Source organism: Myodes glareolus, chromosome 6 (assembly GCF_982192425.1).
Source record: "Myodes glareolus chromosome 6, mMyoGla1.1, whole genome shotgun sequence".
NCBI classification, from domain to species: Eukaryota; Metazoa; Chordata; class Mammalia; order Rodentia; family Cricetidae; genus Myodes; species Myodes glareolus.
The window spans coordinates 7,534,673-7,547,877 of record NC_142031.1 but is presented as its reverse complement, the minus strand read 5'-3'; the positions used below and the strand labels follow the sequence as shown (position 1 = coordinate 7,547,877).

Here is a 13,205-nt window from a genome sequence, read left to right as displayed (position 1 = left end):
GGTGGCGCACATCTTTAATCCCAGCACTTGGGAGGCAGAAGGAAGCACATTTCTGTGAGTTTGAGGCCAGCCTGGTCTACAAAGCGAGTTCAAGGACAGTCAGAACACAGAGAAACCCTAAAATGTCCCCTCACCCCTAGCCCAGAAAAGAATAAAAATAAAAAAATAATAAAATAAAAAGCGAAAGCTCCTGGTGCCTCTTGTCAACTCTGAGACCGCTCCTCCAGCCTCCTTTGCCCTGCAGAACAGGAGATGCTCCTTAGCTTTTGAGTCATCTCTTGATGCTTTTGACATTTTCTATAGCAATCAGTGAGGCCAGCTTGGCTTACACAGTGAGTTCCAGGCCAGCTTGTGTTACACAGTAAGACTCTGTCTCAAAAGCAAACACAAAAAGAGACCACTAGGCCTGGGGCTGACATCAAGAAAATCCCTTCCACACTGCTCTGCTTTCTATTTCCTTGGGCATTCTGAACGACTCTGAATATAGACCATTCTAAAGGATCCCACCAGGCAGCAGGAATGGTGACGAGACCAGGCGAAGGCAGATGTTCTAGGTTCGTGTCTCAGGCTCAGGACATCATCTCCTACCAATGGCTGTTGAGGATTAAATGAGTTATTAATACACACTAAGAGTGGTCTGTACACTGTACATATTAAAAAATGCAATCACGAGCCATTAGTCCCAGATGAGTCCCTACAGCCCAACACAGGCTGATGCGACACGGTGCTCATGTTTCTTCCAGAAAAATGTCTTTAAGGGCTGGAGAGGACTCAGCACGTACTCCTCTCACTGAGAACTCTGGTGTGGTCCCTAACACCCAGACAGCTCCAGGGGATCCTCTGCCCTGCCCTCTTCTGGCTTCCACAGGCACTGCACACACGTGGCACAGGCAGTTCACATATACATCAAGACCTTTTAAAAACTTAGCCAGAAGGTGCACAAATCATTTTAGGAGAGGAATCAAACAGCAGGAAATTCACTGTTCGGTGAGCCGAGGTCTAAGCAAACGAGATGGGCCAGGATGTCTCTCAGCTGGGTGTCAAGTGCTCACCTAGCACGTATGTGTCCTGAGTAGGACCTCAGCATCACCAGGAAGACAGAAGAGGTGTTCTCCCACTCCCTTTCAGAACCCACATAGTGGTGACTCACAAGATGAGCACAATGTACCTGTCCTCTTTTTGCTCAAGGGCTTCCCTCCTGCTGATAGGATGCCGGGTCTCCTTGTTGGACCATCTTCCTTTCAATCCAGACCTACTTTTGAAATATTTTGGATCCTATAATTAGTAGATTGAAGGCAAACAATGAATTCCCATAAAACACCTACCCTAAGACTCCAATAATAAAGAAAACAGCGCCCCCTAGAGGTAAGGAGATGGGTTGCACCCGTGCCTCACCTTTCCTAAAGACTGCCCTTGGAACACTTCAGTAATGAAGAGGCAGCCAGAAGCAGCACCCCTAACACTGATGGGGTGAGGACAGCACCTCCTAGGGGTGGACAGGAGATAAGCATTCCTCAACCTTGAAACCAACAAACATTAGGCACAGTTCTAATGAACATAATTAACTTCGTAGGCTTGTGGATAATAAGCCCAGTAACAGGCAAATAGAATAGAATCATCTGAAAGGTAGGATCATGGGTAACTGACCCAGATCTTCACACATGCTCGGTAGATGCTCTTACCTCTGAGCTACATTCTAGCCCAAACTGTGTGTTTGGGATGGGGAGGGGAGATAGTGAGTCTAATGTACTCAAGAGAAATAGACATTAAGGAAACAAATGGCATGGGCCCCAGAGCCAGGACACTTGCCAGGGGACAATGGGCATGGTACCTAACTGTCTGCAGCTGGCATCCTGACCTATTGAAAACAGCCAAACAAACCAGAGAAAAACAGGCAGTTCTATCTACCTGGGGCCAGCACTATAAATACAAAGGCTTTTGCACAGTGCCTGGCATGTAGGAAGTACCGTCTAAGTGGTTCCTGTGGCTGGGGTCATTACCGCCTGTGCTAACTGGAGGAGCTAATGGAATGGATGGGACCTGAGTAAGCATGCTGACCACAGAGATCTCTGAGGTACCTGAAGAGACAGTGCTGAGGCCCTTCACATCAGCAGAGTGGAATGCGAACCAAGGGCCACAGCAAGGAAGACCGATGAGGATGAGACGGTTTTATTTTCAAGTAAACGTTTTATACATTTATTTATTGTATGGGGGTGTGCTATACCATGTGTGGGGGACAGAGGGCAACTTGTGGGAGTCAGCGCTCTCCTTTAAGCACATGGATTCCAGGGATCAAACTCAGGTCACCAGGTCGGCAGCAAGCACCTTTATTCTGTGAACCATCTCAATGGCCCATAATGCTTTATTTAAAAACTAGCAATTCCTAACTAGCTCCAGAAAGAGCACCTCTCTGCATGCACACCCACTTGGCTCTTCTGTGCCCTCGTCCCTTTATTCTTATGTGTGTAAATGCTTTGATAGCATATGTGTGAGCATCATGTGTGTGCCCAGTGCCCATGAGTCACTGAAACAGGAGTTCCAGGCAGCTGTGATCTGTAGATGCTGGGAACTAGACCAGGCTCCCACTGTGAGAGCCACAGTGCTCCTGTAACTGCTGAAAACTCACTCAGGCTGACCTTGAACACACAGACATTCACCTGTCTCTGCCTCCTGAGCACTGGCATTAAAGGTGTGCACTACCACTGCCCAGTTATCTACTTGTTTATTTATTTTAAAGATAGCATTTTATGATGTAGCCTAGGATAGCCTGGAACTCTGTATGTAGATCAGGCTGGTCTCAAATTCAGAGATCCTCCTGCCTCTTCCTTGGAAGCCCTGGGACTAGAGGTGTGCGCCACTCTATGTCCAGCCGGTCCCCGCCCATTTCTCTTCCACAAAAAGACTACGCACAGAGGACTCCTTCCGAATGGGCATCACTGTTTATTGGAGTTTGTGTTGGGAACTGAACAGAGCACATTGTCTGTGGAGAAGAGGAGAAGGGGAAGAAAAGAAAATATGCTTCTGAAGATTTCATTTTCTTAGAACACTTTATGGTTTCAAATCCTTTTTTCACCCCACAGGAAGTTCAAGAATTCAAGTATGTTGCGTAGGGAGCGGTAATACAAAGGGCTTCTGCTCGCGTGCGCCAGCGTGGTGGCGTTTGTCCGAGCATGGAAACAAGCAGACAGATTTCCACATTTCTTCTACCCTCTATTTTTTTTGTTTGTTTTTTGTTTTTGCTTTGGTAAGGCCAAACACCAAAAGGACACAGCATACAAATAAACCCAGGGTTGAGGAATCTATTGATTCCCAGAGGATAATGGCAATAGGTTTGGAATTGTCACATTGGATTAAAAAAACAAAAACAAAAACACAACCCTCATCTCCCCAAACCCCACAAGTCACACAAGTCCTGATCCACTTCAGCCATCCCGATGCTGCACCTGTTCCTCAGAATCTTAATCGAGGGCTTGGTAGAAGGGCCAGGGCAACAGGGCTCTCTTCATTTTGTTTATAATAATAAAAAAAAAATGTAAAAGGGCTATTTCAAAAGGGAAAAAAAACTGAAATTCAAATTCTGAAAATATCTTGCCGTTTTTATTAATCATGTCATCTAACACCAATTAAAAAAACAAGTATGTGAATATGATATAAAAATACGATCCCAAGATTAACACTTGTCGCAGGCACAGGTATCTCACAGAATACGTTTTTGGAGGCTGGGAAAGGAGTCTGGTTTTGTTTCTCTTTAAAAAACCCACAGCGCAAGGAGGGTGAGGAAGGGGGAGATTCTTTAGCAGCAAAATGTCCGAGTTCTCTAGTCACATCGAAAAAAACAAAACAAAACGAAAGCTCAGGGGATGCTGCCCAGACCCGCTCGCCATCACTAGACTTCCGTCGCCACAGCCCCAGGTCGTGACAGGCGAAGGACGCGCTTTACTACACAGGCAATCGTAAAACTCGTCCCTCAAGCTTTTGACGTTTGTCACTTAAATATATGTACAGGAATCGGGCTCCTCTTCTCATCATGTCTCTCAGATCTCCACTGTTTGGTCACTCGGGGTGGGCTCTCAGGAGCTGGCCACATCTGGCTGCAGGGTTGAGCAGCAGCTTTGAGGTGGATGCTGCTTCGGCCTGGCTGGCTGGCGTGGCTGTTTCCAGCAGAGAAGTGCGACAGGGACGGCTTAGTGGTCACTGCTCTGCTTCTCTCTCATCCAGGCTTGAATCTGCTCCTTCAGCTCTGGCACTGAGGGAGGAAAGACGGGGATTAATGGCCTAGACGGACAGGCTCTGCAGTGTGTGGTTCTAAGTGGAAGGAGGCCATTCATTCCCTCTGCGTGTTGAAGACTGTGGCAGAAGCAGCCACAGAGAGGGGGGCATTTGCAGAAAAAGCAAGCAGAGTGCTTTGTCTTTTCCACAAAAAGAGCTTAACCTGGGTACTTTCTGGATGCAGTGTCTCTGTTTTTGATGGTGGTGCTAGGGACTGAGTCTGGGGATGTACACACGCTAGGCAAGTGTTCTGTGGGTAGAGATTTAGCCAACTTGCCTTTTTTATTTATTTGAGTGGTGTCTCAACTAAGTGGTCTAGGCTGGTCTTGAACAGGCTACCCTTCCGCCTCATCCTCCCATTAGCTGGGATTATAGGTCCCAGGGTACGAGCATCAACGCTGCAAGGCAGGCTGAGCCTCCTACCTGGTTCCAGCATGCTCTCCGTCAGCATCTGGCGGTTGAAGGGGTCAGTGGGGGAGTTCAGAAGATGCCGCAGGATGATGGAGCGGTCCATTATGGTGCCAGAGGGCAGCCTCACAGGGTCGGTCATCAGGGTGTCCATCAGAGGGTCTGCAGAGACAAAGTAGAGCACACTAACCCAATGGTGGAAGCTACGACTGAAGAAGCACACTGTCCGACCCGTGAGAGACACAGCCAGAGGGAGAGCTGTGGACAGACCTTCCGGTCCCTGCATCTAGGAGGAGAAAACAGCAAGGAAGCAGACCCCTGGGACAGGACCCTTTGCCTGAAAACTCAGACTCTTCCCTTTAGGAAGGTAGAGCAGTCTTTAAAGTCCTCATGGGTATCTGGTGAAATCACACTAAAGATGTTCATATCTTTTAATCTACAATATAAGTCAAAATTTGTATACATAATTTTAGACAACTCCCAAGAAACACCTATAGCATGTCACAAAACAATCAAAAAACACAGACAGTGCCCCTGTAGTGGCTTTGATCTGAATGGTCCTCAGAGGCTCATACATCTGAAAGTTTCATTCCCAGTTAGTAGATCTGTTTGGAAAGGATTAAGAGGGTGTGGCCTTGATGGAGGATGTATGTCACTGGCGTGGAATCACGTGCATCATGATGTCAGCTCTCAGCCCCATGCCTGCCCACCTGCCTGTCACCACGCTTCCTGCCATATTGGTCATTGACTAACCCTCTGAAACTGTAAGTAAGCCCCTGATGAAATGCTTTCTTTTATAAGAGTTGCTTTGGGGCCAGGCAGTGGTGGTGCAGGCCTTTAATCCCAGCACTCAGGAGGCAGAGGTAGGTGGATCTCTGTGAGTTTGAGGCCAGCCTGGTCTACAGAACGAGTTCCATGACAGCCAAGGCTACACAGGTCACAGTGTCCCTTCACGGCAGTAGAACGGTGACAAAGACAGCCCTCTTGATGCCACATACTTCCAATTGCACCACAGACGTGGACACGAGCAAAAGAACTTGCCTCTGAACTCATCCGGCGCGTCGCTGTAGTCAATTTCTGCCCGTGCGTTCTTGGCCACTATTTCCTCCACTTTCTCAGCAAGAAGCTTAAACTTCTCTATTGCAATGGTGGATTTGATTCCTGCCTTCCGCATCTTTGAAATGACTTCTTCAAACAGCTCCTTGCTGTAGGACCTCTGCAGATGAGGAAAGGCAATGAGACGAGAATACACTTGAGAGGAAGAAAATGTCTAAGTGCATTGGGTGGTGGTGGCCTTTCATCCCAGTACTCGGGAGGCAGAGACAGGCAGATCTCTGTGATCTCGAGGCCAGGCTGGTCTACAAGAGCTAGTTCCAGGACAGGTACCAAAGCTACTGAGAAACTGTCTCAAAAAAAAAAAAAAAAAAATCCAAGTGCAATGCATTTGATCTTTTGCTTCTAAAAATTACAACTATAAATTCTATATTCCAGTTTCCCAACATTGTGTCATGTGCACAGACAATAATGAATATAGTCACGAATGCAGACAGAGAATGACATGAGCAAACTCCACAGTCATCTATGGAAAAGGCTACAGGACCCAGAAAAATGTGAATTTTTATACTCTGGGAGCAAGTAAGCATTTCTTTTAAAATTTAGCTACTAAAAAGAGAAAGAAACCTAATTTATTTCAATCTTTGTGGGGCGCGGTACCCTAGAAGCCCATGAAACAAGATAAATTCCAGTTTTCTCACATGAAGGTGAGCACAGATAAAAATCAAATACACACCACTGCCTGATCATGGCGACACTTAGGGCTTGCTTTGCTCTATTCACCGTCCATTCTCTAGGCTCGCTTATGCCTGGCACGGTGGCCATCACATGTGTACTCCTTCCTGCCAGTTAAGGGGCTAGAATAGGAGGGTGGAAGGAAGTCTCACAGGCCAGCCAAGGCTGAATGGTGAGGTCCTATCTCAACAGATCACAGTAACAAACAACAGCAACAAAACCCCAGAATAACCAATCACCAAGCATGCGAGAACACACCCATTCCTGAATCCAATGCTATTTAATGTCAGATATTCTACAGCACTGGACCACTCCAATGATGTGGGATAATCCTTTTGTACACCGAATATGTATGTTCTCATTGGTTGGTAATAAAGCTGATTTGGCCTATGGCCAGACAGAGTAAGACTAGGCGGGACAGCCAAACTGAAAATACAGAGAGGTGATGTGGGAGGTCCTTCTGTGTATGTGTTGCTTCTGTTGGTTGATGAATAAAGCTATTTCAGCTAATGGACAGGCAAAGTCAAGCTAGGCGGGAAGTCCAAACAAGATACAGAGAGAGAAAAGGTGGGGAGCAGGTCTGAACATTACTAGCAAATCACAAGTCTGATGGCAAAATATAAGCTATTAGAAATGGGTTAATTTATAGTTAGAGTTAGTCAGCAAGAGGTTTAAGCCATTGGCCAAACAATTATAGTATGTATTAAGCCTCAGAATGGCTAACAGGTGGACGGGACAGAAAAACTTCCATTTACAGAGAGGAATAAGGGCAGAGTGAGAGGGAGACACGAGCTAGCCGCTGGGGAAGAAAGACGCTAGAGGACAGGTAAAGTCACAAGTCATGCGCATGACGCATGGCAGATTTAGGGTTTTTGCTCATATGGAAACAAAGGGTTAGAAACATACAATAAGGACACATTGAGACAAAAAGCCTTCTGAACGGGTTGCAGTGTGCTAAAAAAAAAATCTGTGTACGTTTGTGAGACAGAAGAAAAAGGGTAGAAAGAGACACAGGTTAAAAATGACTCAAAATAATAGTAAAGATTCGGGCGGTAGTGGCGCACGCCTTTAATTCCAGCACTCCGGAAGCAGAGGCAGGCGGATCTCAGTGAGTTACAGGTCAGCCTGGTCTACAGAGAGAGTTCCATGATTGTTACACAGAGAAACCCCGTCTCAAAACAACAAAACAAAACAAAAATTAAAGTCCGTTTTAGGGACTAGAGCAATAAATAAATACAATAAGTGACATAAAGATGGAAAACACAGTCTGGATTACGTATATTATTGTGCTGTCTTTAGATTTTTTGACTGTTAATAAGCAAATAACTATTGAGAGAAATTTGATGATTAAAAACTGCTAGATTAAACCAACCTATATACTTTAAAATATCCTGACTTCAAAATGTAAGTCAAAAGATATGTTACTTAGGTAAAGAGGTTCTGCTTTCATTTCCAGAGGAAACAAGAGGTTCTGGCACTGCGGAATGATGCTCTTGCACCCTGAAAAGATTTGTCACTCATATTAGCTTAATAAAATGCTGATTGGTCAGTAGCCAGGCATGAAATATAGGCAGGACAACCAGACTAGGAGAATTCTGGGAAGAGGAAAGGCAGAAGAGTCAGTCACCAGCCAGATGTCCTGTGAACTTCTGAGCAGGATCCACACTGACGCCAACATATGGACTCATCTCATAGGTGCGTTCCGCTGCAGTACTGGACCCCTCCCCCCATCTACCTACCCCTGCCTCCTCAGTGCTACATTTCAAAAACTTCCATTTCCAAATAACTACATATGCTTGCTTGCTCTGCATATCTACCCCTATCCTCACTCACCACACCCACAATCCCAGCAATGGAGAAGCAACCAGCTACAGAGAGAGACCATGTCTCCAAAAAATAGGAGAAACATCAAAAAGCATTGAGGCAGTGTGTGGAAGCACACACCTGAGACTGCAGTACTCAGGAGGGAGACACTGGAGGATCCTGGGTTTGAGGCCAGCCTGTTTCAAAAAACTTAAGACGGAAGCATAAACAATTTTTATGTTTTCACATTACTCCTTTGGGTTAGATACAGGGAGACTTTTAGAATGTGTAAGGATGGATAACACAGCATGAATCAGACTGGAATATGTTATGTGTGTGAAGACAGAGACTTAAGAATCAACACCACAGCTTCTCAGCCTTTAGGTAGAAGGGAGAAGAATCTGGGCACAGGGCTAGACTGCTGGCCACAGATCCGCCCTCTACACCACACTATGGTACAGGCTAGACCGCTGCCACAGATCTGCCCTCTATACCACACTATGTGCTCCTCTGTGCTCCACTTTTTTTTTAAATTTTAAAACGAAGAATCTAGTAGAAACTGAGTCATAGAATTCTATGATTACTACATGAATGTAAACATGAGAGGTGGTCAGAAGTGGTACACAGTTAATAGGAGCCACTACTATGCTGAAAATGTCCCAAATGTCAGGGACATTTGTGTGCATGAAGGCACACATCAAAGTAGCTGAGGGGCAGATTTTAAGATCAGGAGTTCAAGGCCAGCTTAGTCAAGAGGAGACCTTATCTCAAAAGACCTGGGAAAAAGTAGAAGCAGGACCAGAGACCAAGGAAGGAAGGAGCCCTTGGTTTTCCTTCTTAAGAGCTCTGTGGCTGAACTGAGGACCGAGCCACGGACTTTGCACAGCCGGATGCTCTACCACTGAACTACATTCCCAGCTCAAGGTTATTTTCAAAATGATCTCAGTAAGTCCAGGTTAGCCCTGAACTTGTATCTGTGCTGCTTCTAGCCTCCTGGGTATCTGGGATACAGGACTATGCCACTAGGGGAGCCCCTTTTGTGACGACTGTGACATCACAGAGAGAAGGTGTGGAGAACAGTATGACCTGTACTGGTGGCTGACCTGACCCCCAGTCTCTCTTCACGAAGGACCTGGAGTGATGTGAAGAGCAGGAGGCTTTGGCTGGAAGCCGCGGATTCACGGCAGCTCTCAGGCAGAGTACCGGGGAAGACCTACATTTCCTGAGAAATGCCAATACTGCTTGGAGACTGAATCTATTTGGGGTCTGAGGGATGAGGGGATCAACTCTGCTTTTTTTCTCCCAAGGAAGCAGCCAGTTCATCTCCTCATGGACCAAATGTAATCTTTTGTTTCATTCATGGTCACTGAACCAAAAACTTCTGAAACCGAGAAGGAGAGAGAGATACGAGAAAGAGAGAGAGAGAGAGAGAGAGAGAGAGAGAGAGAGAGAGAGAGAGAGAAAGAGAAATATGCACAGGGTCTGCCAAGAAGGCACAGTCAGAAGATTCAAAAGTGCACAGCCCAGTGACGGGTATCAGGCCTTCTGGGAAAGACCCACTTAGCACTCACCTGGTCATCAGCAATGGCTTTAGCAAAGCGAGCACAGTCCAGCTGCAAGTAAATATCCGTCAGTTGGTCCAACAGCTTCTTTGGCTCAAAACCGTACTTCTCTGGGTTTTCAACTTTCAGGTCCCGGCACTTAGGGCCACACAGCTGCTGGAGGTTAAAGTTCAGCATGGCTGCTAATCGGGGTCCAAGTTCCTAGGAAATGAGAGGATAACAAGACAGGTCAAGCTGCTGAATTTGTCGGGGACCAGAAACTCCCACTCCAGTGGAGACACAGGAACTGGCTGGTTTAAGCTCCAGAGAACCCCTGAAATGTGCTGTGCACATGCTAAAGAAAGCTGACGCAGTCATCAGACATTTTTTTTCACCCCCATTTCGGATCTGAAAACCCTCATAATGGGATGATACAGACGGCATTTGGACGAATGTCCACGAGAGTCTTCTGTAAAGATATATACTTAAAATAATAATTTAGTTAACTTTATGTGCATCGGTGTAAAGATGTCAGATCCCCTGGAACTGGAGTCACAGATGGTTGTGAGCTGCCATGTGGGTGCTGGGAATTGATCCTCAGGAAAAGCAGCCGGTGCTCTTAACCATCGAGTCATCTCTCCACCCCTGAGACACACATGTTTAATTATAAGCATCACCCCAAATTCACCCAGAGATGTAGAAGAAGGAAGATCACTCACAATCCTATCACTCTACAGCTAGGAGGCATCGCCTCACGGACTTTCCGTAAGTTTCCAAAGTCCCTGAGAGCCAAGCCCAGGGCATCTTATTTATTACTGAAGAGAGACACAGAAGGAGGAGGTAATGTTTATCAGGAGTTTTAAATCTAGTCAGTGTGATGAATTAAAACAGAAAATACAGACAAAACAGCATCTGAGACCTACAGATGACAGCAGCTGCTACAGCTGGGCAGACACAGCTTCTGAGCTCAGAGAAAAGTGGCTTCGAATCAGAGAGTAAATACTGACCAAGAAAGATCCTTTAAATAATGGGGTTTTCATGAAATGACTGGATTTACAAAAATCTGACAGACACACAGCACTACAGGGCCTCCTGCTCTACAAAGCACAGCTCTAGTCCAGTGTGGAGCAGCCGGGAACAGGGAAGCGGGCACAGCTCTAGTCCAGTGTGGAGCAGTCGGGACTGAGAAGCGGGCAGAGCTGCTGGACTTCTTGGCTATAGGAAGTGCTTAAGCCAGCCAATAAAGAAGGTAGAAATGAAGGCTGAAGAGATAGCTCAGCTGTTAAGAACACTGGCTTCTCTTCCAGAGGACACAAGTTCAGTTTCCAGAACAGGGAGCCCAAAACTGCTGGGTAACTCCAGCTCCAGGGGCTCTGACACCGTCTTCTGACTCCAGAGGCACTGGCAAACGTGACAACACTGACCACAGCACCCACTTGTAAGTAAAAATAAATCTTGAATAAAGAAAGAATAGAGCTAGCACTATTCTACCTGTGGCCAATTCCAGTCATATTCTTCTTTTGTCAAACAAAGTTTTATTTGAATATTGTCATTATTTTGTAAATAAAGCTTTATTGGAAAACAGCCCAGCTTATTTATATCCAGGTTATTAGCATGAGCACAGCTGACAAGTTGCCCAGGACACGGAGTCTACACAACTTCAAAGGGCTTCGTAGAGAATGTTAATAAATCCCTGCTGCACATCCTTGAGGGAAACAGGCAGTGGATGGTGGGCTGTTTTCTCCCTGCTGCTGAGCTGAGATCTGCTTATCAAGAGACAGGAAAGGACCCAGTCTCAGGCTGCAGACAGGCCACTGGGTGACAGGGCCTCTGCTGGAGGCAACATGAATCATGTGATGAGCAAGGAGGAAATACGGAGAACTGGAGGGACACATGGCAGAACTCACATGACAACTGGAGGGGACACACAGAGCTATCTGCTGACAGGCCTCGGCTCCCTTTGATGGCCCCTCCCCTTGGACCGCCATACCACAAAGCATCACATCACAGCTTCTCACCGGGGTGGTCAAAGCAAGCAGGTCTCTCAGAGTATACTGCTCAGTTTCAACCTCAGAAACAGGAGTGGGTCTTAGCAATCAGGTCGAATACTGAGAGGCCGCTAACCGACCACAAGCCTTAATCAGTTTTCACTGGCCTTGATGTTACAAAGTTATTCAGTTCCCACTGGCCTTCAGCATCTGCAATGTTACAAAGTTACTCAGTTCTCACTCTCACGGGCGTTTAGTGGCCGTGATGTTACAAAGTTACTTAGTTCTCAATGGGCTTCAGCGGCCTCGACGTTACAAAGTTACTCAGTTCCCACTGGCCTTCAGTGGCCTTGATGTTACAAAGCTACTTAAAAAGCATAGAAGACCTCTATCAATCATTTTACTTAATGTCCTCCAAATCTGAATCTATTATACTTTTCTGATACATAAAACACAGAAATCAGTAACAATAAAATTGTGTCACAAACCCATAATCCAGATGTGCTGTGTAAATAGAAAAAAGCAAGCTACCTAGAAGCGAGCATTTGAGTACATGTTAAGGGGTCTCATTTTAGGCGGGTAGAATACCATATAACATGTTATCAATTGATAGAACAAAATTAGAAAGAAATTCACTACTGATTTCTGTGGTTAAAATTAACAAATGTGCTGAGTTCTAAGTGCTGCATGTGCCACCCCAAAGATAACACAAGCACCCCAGTTTCTACTCACTGGTCTGAGGAACGGCTTCTGGACTTGCTTGGTGAGGAGATGGAACATGTCCACGGTTTCAGTTGCCAGCGCAAGATAAGAACGTGAAACGCGCTCATCCTGAGCAAGCTGAGATTGCCGGGCCTGCTGCTGATCCTAGGAAACACCAAATGGTTGCCAAAGAAATTTCAGTACCAGCCACCTGCTCATAAAAATGTCAAGTGCAAAGGAAAAACATGACTGGCTTACACCCTAGAGTGTGATAAAGCCACAGTACTCTGGGAAGGAGGAAACGACCACACCACCAGCACACTGTCCAGACAGCTTCCAGACACGTAGTATGGTGGCCTTGGATTACAACCCAGGACCCGGCACATGCTAAGCACAGGCTCTACCACTGACCTCTACCTCAGCCCTAGCCTGTTACTGACTGTGGGATTTCCCTCCATATGCTGTGAATACCATTGATGAATAAAGAAACGGTCTTGGCCTGTTAATAGGGCAGAAGTTAGGTATACTGGGGAAAACTAAACTGCATGCTGGGAGGAAGGAGTGAGGAGAAGCCATGTAGTCCCTGCCAGAGAAAGACACCGGACAGAACTTTCCCCAGTAAGCCACAGCCATGTGGCAATGCACAGAATAGAGATGGGTTAGTTTAGGATATGAGGTAGCCAGAAATACACTTAAGCTATTGGCC

General features: G+C 46.2%; 1 protein-coding gene across 2 annotated transcripts in view; it reads right to left on the bottom strand.

The window, feature by feature from the left end:
• Positions 1 to 2,920: 2,920 nt before the first annotated feature.
• Ube4b (ubiquitination factor E4B) overlaps positions 2,921 to 13,205 on the bottom strand; it is a 108,288-nt gene continuing 98,003 nt past the window's right edge. For both annotated transcript variants that reach the window (XM_087906869.1, XM_087906870.1), the window contains 5 exons: positions 12,530 to 12,664; positions 9,840 to 10,031; positions 5,719 to 5,893; positions 4,693 to 4,839; positions 2,921 to 4,246 (listed from right to left, as the gene is read on the bottom strand). In XM_087906869.1, the coding sequence (XP_087762995.1) occupies positions 4,185 to 4,246; positions 4,693 to 4,839; positions 5,719 to 5,893; positions 9,840 to 10,031; positions 12,530 to 12,664 (711 nt within the window). In that variant the 3' untranslated portion in view covers positions 2,921 to 4,184. The remainder of the gene's footprint in view (positions 4,247 to 4,692; positions 4,840 to 5,718; positions 5,894 to 9,839; positions 10,032 to 12,529; positions 12,665 to 13,205) is intronic.